This window comes from Labrus bergylta, chromosome 7 (genome assembly GCF_963930695.1).
Source record: "Labrus bergylta chromosome 7, fLabBer1.1, whole genome shotgun sequence".
NCBI lineage: Eukaryota > Metazoa > Chordata > Actinopteri > Labriformes > Labridae > Labrus > Labrus bergylta.
The window spans coordinates 32,877,319-32,893,827 of record NC_089201.1 but is presented as its reverse complement, the minus strand read 5'-3'; the positions used below and the strand labels follow the sequence as shown (position 1 = coordinate 32,893,827).

General features: G+C 39.2%; 1 protein-coding gene across 7 annotated transcripts in view; it reads right to left on the bottom strand.

The window, feature by feature from the left end:
* The window catches only part of ppfibp1b (PPFIA binding protein 1b), a 34,346-nt gene that overhangs the window by 9,785 nt on the left and 8,052 nt on the right, over nt 1-16,509 (bottom strand). For 2 of the 7 annotated variants that reach the window (XM_065957437.1, XM_065957438.1), the window contains exons 4-15: nt 14,985-15,074; nt 14,746-14,859; nt 14,482-14,610; nt 13,660-13,752; nt 11,508-11,600; nt 10,654-10,771; nt 9,741-9,785; nt 8,495-8,556; nt 8,314-8,398; nt 7,631-7,770; nt 7,001-7,098; nt 2,988-3,048 (exon numbers count right to left, since the gene is read on the bottom strand). In XM_065957437.1, the coding sequence (XP_065813509.1) occupies nt 2,988-3,048; nt 7,001-7,098; nt 7,631-7,770; nt 8,314-8,398; nt 8,495-8,556; nt 9,741-9,785; nt 10,654-10,771; nt 11,508-11,600; nt 13,660-13,752; nt 14,482-14,610; nt 14,746-14,859; nt 14,985-15,074 (1,128 nt within the window). The remainder of the gene's footprint in view (nt 1-2,987; nt 3,049-7,000; nt 7,099-7,630; nt 7,771-8,313; nt 8,399-8,494; nt 8,557-9,740; nt 9,786-10,653; nt 10,772-11,507; nt 11,601-13,659; nt 13,753-14,481; nt 14,611-14,745; nt 14,860-14,984; nt 15,075-16,509) is intronic. The other 5 variants (XM_065957439.1, XM_065957443.1, XM_065957441.1 and 2 more) reach the window with 3 other exon arrangements.

The window sequence follows — 16,509 nt, the reverse complement described above, 5'->3', positions numbered from 1 at the left end:
GTATGTTCAGTCATGTTGTACTTGTAGTACTGGCAAGCCAAGTCTTAAACTTAGAACGTCAAAACCAACATTTTCTGAAGATTGCTGTGAGGAAAGGACACAACATGTGGGACCTTTAAAAGGTTATTTACACGACTGTGTATTTAAATGTTTTGTTATTATTGGGTCTGCCTTGTGTTCTTTGTGTTGTCTGAACTCTCTGAACTGTGCTGCAGGTGATTGGGGAAACGCTGACGGTGTGTGCCGGCCTCTGATTGGAGGGAAGCTAGTGCTGCGTGCAGGGAGGATCCCTGATGGCGCCCGATTCAAAAAGAGAGCAGTAGAAGCTGACCACCCTCCTTCTTTCACCTTTACCTCCAAAGAGAGACGTGTTCCCTTTTGAAATTGTTTGCTAAATTGAGATTAATCTTTATTTTGTTGTTGGGGGGAGAGTAGCCTTCTCTTTTGATGAATCTTTTCTCCTGTTTTTTCCTGTTAGGGAGTTCGGCAAGAAGCTTGAATTTTCTTTTATTTACTTTTTTTGAGGTAAGGTAGTTATGGATTTCACTTAGTAGATGTTCTGTTTAAATTGTGGTTTATCATTGTGAGGAAGGAGAGGGTCACTTTTAGTGCTACGGCTGGTTTCCCTGAGGCTGCTCGTAACAACAACTCAAAGACTTATGAGAAAGATCGTCTGGGGCGTATGAGGAGAGAAAGGTTTTTTAGTCTGTATTAAAGTTCACTATACCTTCATGTATTAAAGTTCACTATACCTTTATGTATTAAAGTTCACTATACCTTTATGTATTAAAGTTCACTATACCTTTATGTATTAAAGTTCACTATACCTTCATGTATTAATGTTCACTATACCTTCATGTATTAATGTTCACTATACCTTTATGTATTAATGTTCACTATACCTTCATGTATTAATGTTCACTATACCTTTATGTATTAATGTTCACTATACCTTTATGTATTAATGTTCACTATACCTTCATGTATTAATGTTCACTATACCTTCATGTATTAATGTTCACTATACCTTTATGTATTAAAGTTCACTATACCTTTATGTATTAAAGTTCACTATACCTTTATGTATTAATGTTCACTATACCTTTATGTATTAATGTTCACTATACCTTCATGTATTAATGTTCACTATACCTTCATGTATTAATGTTCACTATACCTTCATGTATTAATGTTCACTATACCTTTATGTATTAAAGTTCACTATACCTTTATGTATTAAAGTTCACTATACCTTTATGTATTAATGTTCACTATACCTTTATGTATTAATGTTCACTATACCTTTATGTATTAATGTTCACTATACCTTTATGTATTAAAGTTCACTATACCTTTATGTATTAAAGTTCACTATACCTTTATGTATTAATGTTCACTATACCTTTATGTATTAATGTTCACTATACCTTTATGTATTAAAGTTCACTATACCTTTATGTATTAAAGTTCACTATACCTTTATGTATTAATGTTCACTATACCTTTATGTATTAATGTTCACTATACCTTTATGTATTAAAGTTCACTATACCTTTATGTATTAATGTTCACTATACCTTTATGTATTAAAGTTCACTATACCTTTATGTATTAAAGTTCACTATACCTTTATGTATTAAAGTTCACTATACCTTTATGTATTAATGTTCACTATACCTTTATGTATTAAAGTTCACTATACCTTTATGTATTAAAGTTCACTATACCTTCATGTATTAATGTTCACTATACCTTCATGTATTAAAGTTCACTATACCTTCATGTATTAATGTTCACTATACCTTCATGTATTAATGTTCACTATACCTTTATGTATTAAAGTTCACTATACCTTTATGTATTAATGTTCACTATACCTTCATGTATTAATGTTCACTATACCTTTATGTATTAATGTTCACTATACCTTCATGTATTAATGTTCACTATACCTTTATGTATTAATGTTCACTATACCTTCATGTATTAATGTTCACTATACCTTTATGTATTAATGTTCACTATACCTTCATGTATTAATGTTCACTATACCTTTATGTATTAATGTTCACTATACCTTTATGTATTAATGTTCACTATACCTTCATGTATTAAAGTTCACTATACCTTCATGTATTAATGTTCACTATACCTTTATGTATTAATGTTCACTATACCTTTATGTATTAATGTTCACTATACCTTCATGTATTAAAGTTCACTATACCTTCATGTATTAATGTTCACTATACCTTTATGTATTAATGTTCACTATACCTTCATGTATTAATGTTCACTATACCTTTATGTATTAATGTTCACTATACCTTTATGTATTAATGTTCACTATACCTTCATGTATTAAAGTTCACTATACCTTCATGTATTAATGTTCACTATACCTTTATGTATTAATGTTCACTATACCTTCATGTATTAAAGTTCACTATACCTTCATGTATTAAAGTTCACTATACCTTCATGTATTAATGTTCACTATACCTTTATGTATTAATGTTCACTATACCTTTATGTATTAATGTTCACTATACCTTCATGTATTAATGTTCACTATACCTTCATGTATTAATGTTCACTATACCTTTATGTATTAAAGTTCACTATACCTTCATGTATTAATGTTCACTATACCTTCATGTATTAATGTTCACTATACCTTCATGTATTAAAGTTCACTATACCTTCATGTATTAATGTTCACTATACCTTTATGTATTAAAGTTCACTATACCTTTATGTATTAAAGTTCACTATACCTTCATGTATTAATGTTCACTATACCTTCATGTATTAATGTTCACTATACCTTTATGTATTAATGTTCACTATACCTTCATGTATTAAAGTTCACTATACCTTCATGTATTAATGTTCACTATACCTTCATGTATTAATATTCACTATACCTTTATGTATTAAAGTTCACTTCCTCATAAAGTCCTTCCACACATACGTGTTGCTCTTACCTTTTCAACGCTGCTCCAATCCATCTGGTCTTGGTTGTCAGTCTTTGTGGTGTCATGGCTTCTGTAATGACAAATGAAATCTCGTCACTCATGATATTGTGGTGGAAACTGATTAAAGTGATCCTGAGAAACAACAGTGAGCGTCTGTTAAACTTCCATCGGGGCGACTGAGGCACTTCCTCATCATCTTTTTGAAACAACAAAGGGAAGAAAATAAACTGTGGACTTAAAGGCTTTCTATGTGATGTTTTGATGCAGCAGATGTCGCCCTTGAGCTCCAGCATGAAACCAAAACAACTGCATTGTTGTGTTAGCATGCTAATGCTAGCGATCTTTATTATGCTGGTATCTTCACACTGCATGTAAATTTACCTGAAATGAGCGTGATCTAGAAACACAGTTAAGCAGTGAGTACAGTATGTTATTCTTCTTTTCTCTAGTCCCTCAATTAAACAACTTTTATACACGAGGGGAGGAGTCAGCCGGCCGTCCCGGCGATGTAAACAAAGTGAAGATAGGACTCTGAAAACTCTGAAAACATCACAGACAGTGGGACTCGGGTGTTACACCCATTGTAGACAGTCATGACTCACAGAGTTATTTTCAGAGGATATACTTGATTTCTACATTTAAGTGTGAAAAATTACATTTAAAGACTTTAAGATCAATATCTTCAAATAAGTTACTCTGCAAGTAGAACAAAAAAATGCAGTTACCTGTACAACTGTCATTATTGCACAGTTACCGTACGATGTAGGCGCATGACCACATCACTCCTGTTTTAGCATCTCTACACTGGCTCCCTGTGTGTGTTTTAGAATTGATTTTAAGATTTGACTGATTACTTTTAAAGCTCTCCATGGACCCCAGCTGTTTATCAGACCTTTTACTACCTTACAAACCCACGCAGCACATTGAGATCCTCGGGCAGAGGTTCTCCTGGTGGTTGCAAATGTAAAATTAAAAACTAAAGGGGATAGAGCATAAACTGAGGTCTCCAAGATTCTGGAAAGACCTGCCAGAGGAGATCAGGTCGGCAGAATCACTCATCTCTTTTAAATCCCTTCTTAAGACACTTTTTCAGGCGAGCCTTTCCTGATTTTAAATTGTTACTATTTTCACTTCACAGAATTCTTTTAAAAGAATTTTATGTATTTTACAGTTCTTTTAATTTATATCTTAAAGTGATTTTTATTCCTTAATCTTGCCTTGTTTATTATTCTATGACCTGATTTTATATTTGCTGTCCTTTTAAAGCACTTTGTAACTTGTTTTTGAAAGGTGCTCTATAAATAAAGATTATTATTATTCTTACTTTGCTGAACATAATGGAAATCACCGCACAGGAAGACAGTTTAAATCTGTTTTCTCTCTGTGAGGCTTCCACAAACAGAATGCATCCTGCAGTCTAAACAAATGACCACATATGTAAAAAAAAAACCAACAACTCAAAAACATCCTGAGTTCAGAAAGAGACACCATTGTATTGATTTTCTGTGATAGGATTCTATAAACGTGTTTTAGCACCATGTGTTGTAAATGACTATGTGAACATGCCCGTCAACGTCAGCGGCTGTAGTGAGAAGCCTTAGGATATAACAGTCACTCTGAAATGAGCAGCAACACAAAAGATGATAAAGACGACAAATATCAGAATCTGCTCAAAAGAAAAGACAACATCTGCTAAATTCTAAACTGAACTTTACTATTTAAAAAAAAATGTCTGTGTGGGGCGCACTGGTGGTGCAATGGTTAGGGGGCGTCCCATGTGTTGAGACTCTCGTCTCGAGCGGTAGACCCGGCTCGCTTCCACCCGTGGCCCCTTTCTGCATGTCGTTCCCCTCTCTCTCTCCCTGGTTTCAGACTCTATCCACTGTCCTCTCTCTCTCTGGTTTCTGACTCTATCCACTGTCCTCTCTCTCTCTGGTTTCAGACTCTATCCACTGTCCTCTCTCTCTCTCTGGTTTCAGACTCTATCCACTGTCCTCTCTCTCTCTCTGGTTTCAGACTCTATCCACTGTCCTCTCTCTCTCTCTGGTTTCAGACTCTATCCACTGTCCTCTCTCTCTCTGGTTTCTGACTCTATCCACTGTCCTCTCTCTCTCTGGTTTCAGACTCTATCCACTGTCCTCTCTCTCTCTGGTTTCTGACTCTATCCACTGTCCTCTCTCTCTCTGGTTTCAGACTCTATCCACTGTCCTCTCTCTCTCTGGTTTCTGACTCTATCCACTGTCCTCTCTCTCTCTGGTTTCAGACTCTATCCACTGTCCTCTCTCTCTCTGGTTTCAGACTCTATCCACTGTCCTCTCTCTCTCTCTGGTTTCAGACTCTATCCACTGTCCTCTCTCTCTCTGGTTTCAGACTCTATCCACTGTCCTCTCTCTCTCTGGTTTCTGACTCTATCCACTGTCCTCTCTCTCTCTGGTTTCTGACTCTATCCACTGTCCTCTCTCTCTCTGGTTTCAGACTCTATCCACTGTCCTCTCTCTCTCTGGTTTCAGACTCTATCCACTGTCCTCTCTCTCTCTGGTTTCAGACTCTATCCACTGTCCTCTCTCTCTCTGGTTTCAGACTCTATCCACTGTCCTCTCTCTCTCTCTGGTTTCAGACTCTATCCACTGTCCTCTCTCTCTCTGGTTTCAGACTCTATCCACTGTCCTCTCTCTCTCTCTGGTTTCAGACTCTATCCACTGTCCTCTCTCTCTCTGGTTTCAGACTCTATCCACTGTCCTCTCTCTCTCTCTGGTTTCAGACTCTATCCACTGTCCTCTCTCTCTCTCTCTGGTTTCTGACTCTATCCACTGTCCTCTCTCTCTCTGGTTTCAGACTCTATCCACTGTCCTCTCTCTCTCTCTGGTTTCAGACTTTATCCACTGTCCTCTCTCTCTCCCTGGTTTCTGACTCTATCCACTGTCCTCTCTCTCTCTCTCTGGTTTCTGACTCTATCCACTGTCCTCTCTCTCTCTCTGGTTTCAGACTCTATCCACTGTCCTCTCTCTCTCTCTGGTTTCAGACTCTATCCACTGTCCTCTCTCTCTCCCTGGTTTCTGACTCTATCCACTGTCCTCTCTCTCTCTCTGGTTTCAGACTCTATCCACTGTCCTCTCTCTCTCTGGTTTCAGACTCTATCCACTGTCCTCTCTCTCTCTCTGGTTTCAGACTCTATCCACTGTCCTCTCTCTCTCTCTCTGGTTTCTGACTCTATCCACTGTCCTCTCTCTCTCTCTGGTTTCTGACTCTATCCACTGTCCTCTCTCTCTCTGGTTTCTGACTCTATCCACTGTCCTCTCTCTCTCTGGTTTCTGACTCTATCCACTGTCCTCTCTCTCTCTGGTTTCAGACTCTATCCACTGTCCTCTCTCTCTCTGGTTTCAGACTCTATCCACTGTCCTCTCTCTCTCTCTGGTTTCTGACTCTATCCACTGTCCTCTCTCTCTCTCTGGTTTCTGACTCTATCCACTGTCCTCTCTCTCTCTGGTTTCAGACTCTATCCACTGTCCTCTCTCTCTCTCTGGTTTCAGACTCTATCCACTGTCCTCTCTCTCTGGTTTCTGACTCTATCCACTGTCCTCTCTCTCTCTGGTTTCTGACTCTATCCACTGTCCTCTCTCTCTCTGGTTTCAGACTCTATCCACTGTCCTCTCTCTCTCTGGTTTCAGACTCTATCCACTGTCCTCTCTCTCTCTCTGGTTTCTGACTCTATCCACTGTCCTCTCTCTCTCTCTGGTTTCTGACTCTATCCACTGTCCTCTCTCTCTCTGGTTTCAGACTCTATCCACTGTCCTCTCTCTCTCTCTGGTTTCAGACTCTATCCACTGTCCTCTCTCTCTGGTTTCTGACTCTATCCACTGTCCTCTCTCTCTCTCCCTGGTTTCTGACTCTATCCACTGTCCTCTCTCTCCCTGGTTTTAGACTCTATCCACTGTCCTCTCTCTGCATTAAAGGCACAAAAAGCCCCAAAAATAAACCTTTAAAAAAAAAAAAGAAAGAAATGTGTGTGTTTCATGTTTCACCTTTCTAAATCAGCTGGGGCAGACTCTGATACTCGTTCTGCATCTGAAGGGCTTGGTGTGGGTGAAGGCTCCTCGCTCATCCCGTTGAGGATCTCCAACTAAGCAGAAAGAAAAGACAGGCAAAGAAATCTTTATTTAAAAATGAAATAATGTGTTCTTGTGTTTTCTCCCGAGGCTATGAGAACACAACGGTGTGAATCTTCACACTTTCTTTGAGGACTGACACGAGGTGTTTTTTTAATTAATCTGATTTCAGCAACACTTTCATCCTTTTGACACTGATGTACTGGAAAGATTGAAAGGAATTGACATTATTAGTGTTTTAAAGCGAGTACACTTCAGGCACTTTAGAGATTCATGAGATGTAAGAAGCTTATTATCATGTCATGACAATTAACATCCTGTATTGCAAACAAATAGAAAGCAACTCTATCACAACGATTATGTGAGGTATGAGAAGTATCATTTACTTATTTACACTTTTAATCATTCACATTGCTTTTGACACTGATTTTGAATACAGTAAAATGCTTAAGCTGTATACTCTTAGTATTAACGTTTACATTAAGTCCCCTAACTAGCAATGGTGAGATGAATTTTGAATGAAACATCATAAATTGTTCCACACACCTCATCAGGACTCATCCTTTTCAGTTGTTCAACATCTGTCACTGCAGACTGTTCGGACTCCACACACACAGAGTTGGTTGACATGAATGTGATGACTCCGTCCCCTTGACTTTCCAAGAGCTCGGTATCTTTGGTTCGCTCTAGAGTAGACAATAAATAACATGTAATGAAAAACAAACCTATAATTATACATGTAAAATATCGAGAAATGCTGCTTAAATTATGCATTGATTGTCATAAACTTCATAAGAGGACAGATGTTATTGGACAGAATTGATTTAAGGAATGCAAATCTATGGTTCTTTATCGATAACAACAAGGTAACATACAGCACAGTGCTGCTGGTTTGGTTTACAAAACAACAACAGTTTAATGGGAAAAAAATCAAGCATACATTTGCAGGGGGAATTCAATTTATAAAATATGGTCATAAAAATACATTTAAAACTTTAATTAAACTTATATTAGTTTGATTATTGTAAGAAATCCCAAAGTATCCCCTGTAGGTCCAACAAGGGGTAAAAGACCCCCATTTCAAAAACAATGGTTTTAATTATACACAATTAAAGATAAATGGGACGAGCCATGAAAATCTTTATAGTCTCTGAGCGTGACCAACTTTAATTAGTCCAGTACCTGGCTCTAACCTTTTTATGAATAATATACTCAGAGAGAGGAGTTACCTTTCTTCACCTGCACTGACATCACCATGTCCTGAACTTTCTTATAACGCAGCAGTGACTGTTTCAGTTCCTCAATCTTACGATCCTGTGAAGGAGAAGACGATTAGAGCGACAGGAGGAGCTCAGCACACGAGTCAGTAAGTTGGTTTGACACAAACAAATCAAAGCTCATTGAATTTACCTTTTCTTCGTTGGCTGCCATCAGGGATTCCACTGCCTTCTTCATTCTCTGCACTTCCACATCTAGTGAGGAAAGAAATGATTAGGGACAAAGATGGGACTGATTGATATAACACTTTGGCTGCTACATTACTGACTGAGTAACATCATGGCCACAATATCATTTTTTTTAAAGAGTCCTTAAAATCAGTACATCAATTCACTCTGCAGATTTACATTTTTGTTTTAAAAAAATGGTGTTTAACAAATATAAAAGGTCGGTTTGATTATTTTTTGAGAGTGTGACTTCTGTTTCGTTTTTTGTTTGTTTCATTTGTTTTGTTTTGAAATAAATTCTTGGAAAAAATGTTGTTCTGATGTGTTTTTTTTTTTTTTAACCAAACTAGTCGTGTCTTAAATAATGAGATTTGTAACGAGGGTAGGTGTAAGAAGATAAAGCTTCAGCCTACACCTTTACAGCCAACATGTTTTTGTTTTTTCTTGTGACTGAAATAAATGATTACTACTACTACTGTGTGAGCAGCTGTTTGACCCTTTTTTTTTTCACTTTTCAAAATGCATTCAGCAACAAGACTCAGTGAGCAGCCATCCCTTAACTTAGTGGATGTAGAATCTGATTTAAATATATATGAGATGTGTGATATCTTACTCACATATTAAAACGGATAAAGAAAAGTCAAAGACTTCTATGATCTCGAGTCATAATGTGAAAGTCTGAGAACTGAATACAATACAGGAAATGAACTTATGTGGATAGAAAAGTGATGCCATCTCACAACACAGAACATGACAGGAAGATTACAGGTTAGCAGAGCACACACTGGATGTTGGGAGGGGTTAGAGGAGTTTGAGGGTTAGAGGAGATGTTTATTGATGGATGACATGAGGCAGGAGGATGAGCGTGCAGCCTGAGTTGTTATGACAACAACAACAAAAACACAATTCATTGCTCATTCCTGTTGGAAACACAAAGCAGACATTCCTGTTGGGGACATTAAGATCACAGTTACTCAGCTTTTGGGTGATCTTTGTTTAGTTTGAAGAAGTGCTATAATTAGACAAAACGTTTCACAGGTTGGTTGATGTGGTGCGCCGCAGTCATGTATTAACACTCCAATGGGTTATATAATGGACAAGCAGAGTTCACATGGCTCATGCTCGTTCATGCGAAAAAAAAGGGTTTGAGATGGGTGCAGTGACAAAGTGCAATAATAATAAAAAAACACAAGCATTAAAACCCCCCTTACGTTTCTCTTTCAGCCTCTTTCTAAGAGTTTCGTCTGGATGAGAGACTAAACAGGACAAAGAATTATGAAAATAAATCATGGTTTACAGATGATTACTTGTGGAGAACTAAGCATGGTACTTTTCACATTGTTCACAGATATCACCACTCAGTCATTGAACAAAGTTAAAAACCTAAGGCTGGGCGATATATCGAGTTTTTAAGATATATCGATATATTTTCAATCCAGATACAGGGTAGGACAATATCGATAATATCAACGTAGTTCATGTTGCATTAAAATAACGTTCTCTCTCTCTCCCTTTCTCCCCCTTTCTCCCCCTCTCTCTCTCCCCCTCTCCCCCCCCCTCTCTCTCCCTCTCTCTCTCTCCCCCTCTCCCCCCCCCCCCTCTCTCTCTCTCTCTCCCCCTCTCCCCCCCCCCTCTCTCTCCCTCTCTCTCTCTCCCCCTCTCCCCCCCCCCTCTCTCTCTCTCTCTCCCCCTCTCCCCCCCCCTCTCTCTCCCTCTCTCTCTCTCCCCCTCTCCCCCCCCCCTCTCCCTCTCTCTCTCTCCCCCTCTCTCTCTCTCCCCCTCTCCCCCCCCCCCCTCTCTCTCTCTCTCTCTCCCCCTCTCCCCCCCCTCTCTCTCTCCCTCTCTCTCTCTGAGCCAAACTCAACAAACTAAACGGATAACAAAACACACAACTGTGTTTATTTTGTTATGCAGAAAGTGTATTAATTTCACAAACAGGTAGTTTGTTTTCATGTACATGTTGAACTTATGCAACTGACTGTTAATAAAAGACACATCGGGTATCGCCATTCAGTGAAAAAATATCGAGATATGAGTTTTGGTCCACATCGCCCAGCCGTATTAAAACCTGATTCTGAACATTATGCACGTTCGGCTCGTGATTCAACAGTCTCTCTCACCCACCTCTCTCTGTGAGCTCTGCATTGCTCGAGGCGCCGACTTTAAAGCCCGTCTCATCCTGTAGTCGCCTCATCTCTCCATCTCTGCCCTCCAGCTGCCTCCTCAGTATGGTGAGCTCCTCCTGTCAAACAGAGGACAACAGTGAGGATCATTCCTCCACACAGACACCACCTCCTCCTCCTCCTCCTCCTCCTCCTCCTCCTCCTCCTCCTCCTCCTCCTCCTCCTCCTCCTCCTCCTCCTCCTCCTCCTCCACACTTCAAACAAAAACCACATCAACAAAAGGGTTCACAGATGCTGACGTGGCACGCACCTGCTCTGAAGGGTAATACATGTGTGAGCACAGGGCTGAGGGAATAACACATACATGTAATGCTTTAAGTGAACAGAATGGGATTCAAGCAAAAGGTTTCAAAAATGAAAGAGGTTTAATTGAAGATCACATCGTGAAGAGTAAATCAGTGCAAGGAGGGAAAACACAGAACAGAAAAAAAAGAGAAAACTGCCGACTCTTGGCAAAAAGAAACTGAACAAATTATAGCATACCAGTGGTTAGAACAAGTGGTGCACACTTAAGGAAGTGGTATTTCTGATTACACTTGAGATTTTACATTTGACTTACACAATTCAGTCAATTACGTCATTATAATAATAATAAATAATTATATAATAAAATGTTCAAGACAGAAGAGTCACTCAAATAGTGAATTAGGAAAAGACAACAACAACAACAACGTTTTGAAAAACCAGATTTGAGGAAGTTCAACACCAAAATAAAAGTAGAAGAGGAGCCACAGGGTGAGGTCAAAAACCATAATCATACAGCAAGCAACACAACCATCCTAAAGGAAAGCCAACCTTTATAGCCAGGAGTTTGTGCTCCTTCTTCTGTTTCTCATACTGCAACTGGCCCATTTTGATTTTCAGGCTAGAAAGCTTGGCCATTAGCGACTAGCAGTGAAGAAGAAAAAAAAAACCAAGGAAGAGAGAGAGAAAAATCGAGACGCAAAGATTGACAGATAAAGAGAAGCACAGCATTCAATGAGGTGGATCATCTGATTCAAAGATACTTCAATTACAAAGCAAAGACAGACGCTGGAAAAGTGAACGGCTTTATATGGAAGCGATTAGTGATCAGAATTCAAATGATGAAGCTAATTTGAAAATTAAAATCCATTAACAGAAATGCTTTTTAATTTTCAGAATATGGGTGTATTATTATTTGACTCAAAAATAAAATTATCATTTAGAAAAGTTTAAGAAAAAAATAATAATTTAAGAAAAGCCAAAGACCTTTTTGTTTTCATTTGAATGATGTCATACAATATGCTTACATAGAGAGTAAAGGTATAATGCAAACTGGATGACTGAATATTCATTTTAAATATAGGTCAAAGAATGAAAATTAAAACGTGTTTCTGTCACTGCATTTTCATTTTAAAATTAACTTTTTCATTTGAATTATGATACAAATTTAGCGGGGCATTTTTTGAAAATGAAAAATCAAATGTAATTTAATAATAATAATAATAATAATAATGTAATTTTCTTCATTTTAATTTAGTCAAAGAATGTGCATTTTTTGATGTTGAAAACTAAAATTCAAATTAGTCATAATTTTATTTTTGAGTCAAATAATCCACCCATATTCTGAAAATTAAAAAGCATTTCTGTTAATGCATTTTAATTTTCAAATTAGCTTTATCATTTGAATTACTCACTGATCACTTCCATAGCTTTATGCTCAGGGGTAGAAATGGCAAAGAATTTCTTCTTAACTTTTAACAGAGATAAGAAAAAAAACACCCATTAAATAATTACCAATGAATACATTTCCTTAACTATTTTGACAGCAAATAGAAACGAGTGTGTTTGGATGACAGGTTAGATTCTCTGCCCACAGACATGCTCACACAAAAGTTCAACACAGGGAAATGGAGCCGTGTAGCAGCTGACAGGGGACGTGGTCTGTGAGGCAGCAGGTTTGGCAAGAGGGAAGCAAATCAATATAAGCAAAAAAAGAGGCAGAAGACGGGAAGCAGGCTCGGAAAGCAAGATGGGGGGCAGATATGTTCGACTCGGGAGCAGGCGCAACGACAGGGATCCACATCTTAGTGTACAGAAACACTCACACTGAGAGCCTGTGTTTAGAAAACGCCATACAGCCGGAATGTGAGCAGACTGTTATTTTAAAAAATGTGTTTCCTTAAACTCTTTCTATGTGATTTTTTGATCCAGCAGATGTCGCCCTTGAGCACCAGCATGAAACCAAAACAACTCACGCTGCATTGTTGTGTTAGCATGCTAATGCTAGCGATCTTTATTCTGCTGGTATCTTCACACTGCATGTAAATTGACCTGAAATGAGCGTGATCTAGAAACACAGTTAAGCAGTGAGTACAGTATGTTATTCTTCTTTTCTCTAGTCCCTCAATTAAACAACTTTTATACACGAGGGGAGGAGTCAGCCGGCCGTCCTGGCGATGTAAACAAAGTGAAGATAGGACTCTGAAAACTCTGAAAACATCACAGACAGTGGGACTCGGGTGTTACACCCATTGTAGACAGTCATGACTCACAGAGTTATTTTCAGAGGAGATACTTGATTTATATTTAAGTGTGAAACATCACAGAGAAAGACTTTAAGTGTTATAATCTGTGTTTTTAATGGAGCCTAATAATTACATTGTGTTTTATAATAAATTATTCTGTGTAGGGCTCATTAAGATTTCATATGAACAGATTTCTGTCGTTCAAACAACTCAAAACAATAAGTCAGGTTTTAGTCGGGCTCGGGGCCATAAATACAGTTCATGAGACGGGCCGGGCCGGGCTCGGAGAGAACGTGCACAGGTACCAATCGAGCTGGATTTGTGGGGCTCGATCTAAGCTTTACTTTGAATATAGGAGACCATTCTTTCAGACGCATACAAAAAGCAAACACAGGTAAAGATGTTAGTCATGAGAAGTTTTAATTATAAAGAACTTGATCTAAAAAAATCTAACTCACCTTTGTGGATTTCAGTTTCTTTTCATACTGTAGTTTTTCACTCTCCATCTCTGTCAGTCTGTACCGAAGTTCATTCATTTCAAGAATCAAATCCTGAAAGGAAACAAGACTTAATATCACAGAGTGGAAGTAAAGAAAAGCAACAGAAGTCATTTTTTAAATACTTTTTTCACATGGCTGCTGAGGATGTTTTTTTTAATTATGGAAGCTCTAACTTGTTTTTAAGTGCAGCACAAACACTAGCTATAAAACCTCTTCACACATATCAGAGGAAACTAAACTCCTAGGAGATTAGAAACTGTAAAGCAGCAGCAGTGAAAACACAAGTAGAAGCTGAAAGAAGAAGAGAAGTGATTTCTGAGCTCTGAGGCGGAAAATGGACAGCAGCTTTTTTGTTCCAGTGGGGTGGAAGAGACGACCGCGTAGCTCCAACAATAACATGACGTGTTTGAAATCTTTCCAAGTATTCTGCACGGTTCATCTGGGAACAGCAATCTCCCCGGCTCTAGTAAACAACTGACTGACATCTTAATGTTTGTTAAAGACTTTGATCTGGGGGGAAGTACAATCCCATTAAGTCAAAATCCAATCAGCACTATAAAGAAGGCCTTTTCTCCATCAATACATTTTTAAATGTTGACATCATCCTGAGGTGCTAGAACAGCTGCTTTCAGGCCGACAGTCCCTCTCCCACACAGGTGTCAGACAACATGAATAAGGGGTGTGTGTGGGCAAGTGTGTGTGTGGCCAAGTGTGTGTATATAATGAGGTGAGAGAGAAAGGATAAAGAGGATCCCTGTCTTAAAAATTAGCTTTGCATACCTCACTGTCCCTAAATCTGTCGAAGTCAAGCCCGTCCTTCTCCATGTTGTTCAGGGTCAGCTTCAGGTTGGACACTTCAGAGATCAGCTCTAGCTTCTGGGTCTCCAGCGCCGTCCTGCACAGGAGCTCCTGCAAAGACAAATGAAGAAACATGCTGATGTTATATAGGGGAAGGCAGGCGCGTCTCACCCATGGGTCACTGAAACACACACACACACACACACACACACACACACACACACACACACACACACACACACACACCTGTTGCAGCATTTCCTCTGTGGCATTGAGTTTCTCCCTGTGCTCGTCCAGACACAAGTCCAGGTCTCGGATCTTCTCTCCCTGAGCTTCCACCTGGTCTGTAAGCACGCTCACCTGCGTAAAAAAACAAGAAGTCCGTTTTTTACATGTTAGACAGATTTCATTTCTATCTACCATTCAAATATTTCACACATTTTGTAGGACGTGTCAGGTTATCTAAGCATTGATGGATGGGTTACCTGAAGAACCAAGGACTCCTTATCAGTCTCTATCCGGGAAAGCCTTTCCTGGTAGTGGTCACTCCCACTGAGGGAGATGTGCCCATTGGACTGCAGAGAGGGAGGAACAAGTTTTAGATAAAAAAGAATCATTTAAGGGAAATGTTGTTTGGCTTTTCAAAGACACAAGTAAGTAGTAAAGCAACGTTAATCAAGCTGATCTCAGATGTTTCTGTAACATAGTAATCATTTCAGATTCATTGCTTTACATCGCAGTATGATTGGCTACACTGCTCTGCACAAACAGCACCTTACATGGCTGAGCAGACTGATTCACACTGCTGTTCACAGAGGGACTTACAGCATTACACAAAAACTCTGGCTGCATTTCTCTGGCCTACAGCCCATCTCTCTCCCAAACACAACTCTGGATCCCAAAAAAAGTCAGCTTCAGTTTCTGAGACTTTGACAACAAGAGCATTTCATTTTGTACTCCCAGGTGAACCCAGCAGACGGGGACAGTCATGTTGTAGCTCAGCAAGCGAGTATTCTGCTTGCACAAAAGGAATGTGTGCCTCCTCTCGTCTGCATTCACAAAGTTTAATGCAGCACATACCGTGCAGGCACAATCACAGCACGTTCTGTCCAAATATCGCAGACGAAACATCTTCCAAGGTTACATGATTAAATCAGACGTGGGAAGAGCCCTGATGTCTATTTCAAGAGGGAAATGAAGAGACGACCTCAAAGTAGCATTAAAGCTTTCCAAAGAATCAGTGTCAACAACCAGTATGGCAGAGCAGCAATGCAGAGAAAAGGAGGGTAACATGAGCCCTTTCCTTCTCGTCTTGAAGGTTGAGATAAACCACTTATTTGATATTGCCGGTGAACTGATCCAACCTGATGCTACACTATTTAGATCAGGGGTCCCCAAACTTTATTTCTTTGAAGGCCTCATAACTTGACTTTTCCCTGATGGGGGGGCCAGGGTCTGTATGTAACAGAAAATAACATGTGCTGGCATTACTACGAGTATTATTCAGGGGTGCAAACTCATCAGGGATGAAAAAGGTGACATGGATCCAAACCTCCTAGGGGGGTCCGGGTGGCATGCTCCCCCCCCCCCCTCCCCCGGGAAGATTTAAAAAATAAATAAGAATAAAAAATAATCAACTCTAAAATGTGAATTTACAGACGATTTTAGCATTCAGACGGACTAAGACAAACATCATTTCTTGTCTACATCTATGTTCTGTTCTAACCGTTTGATAAAGCTTCAGTGAAACATGAAGAACACATGCTCCCAACCTTGAGTCACAGAAATGACCTATTTGGGATCCAAAAGGGCGAATTTCACCGAAAGGTGACAAGTTTGCACCCCTGATAATTGTGGAGATGAAGTTCATCCCAGGAGATTGGTCCAGCTGAACTAACAGCTGAGCTAACAGTCCACTTTCCAGCTTTGATTGTTTGTCTACTCGCATTTGGCCTTGCGAGCTATCGTACTTGTGGCAGGATTCATAATGTGGGCGCAGATTGTATTTTT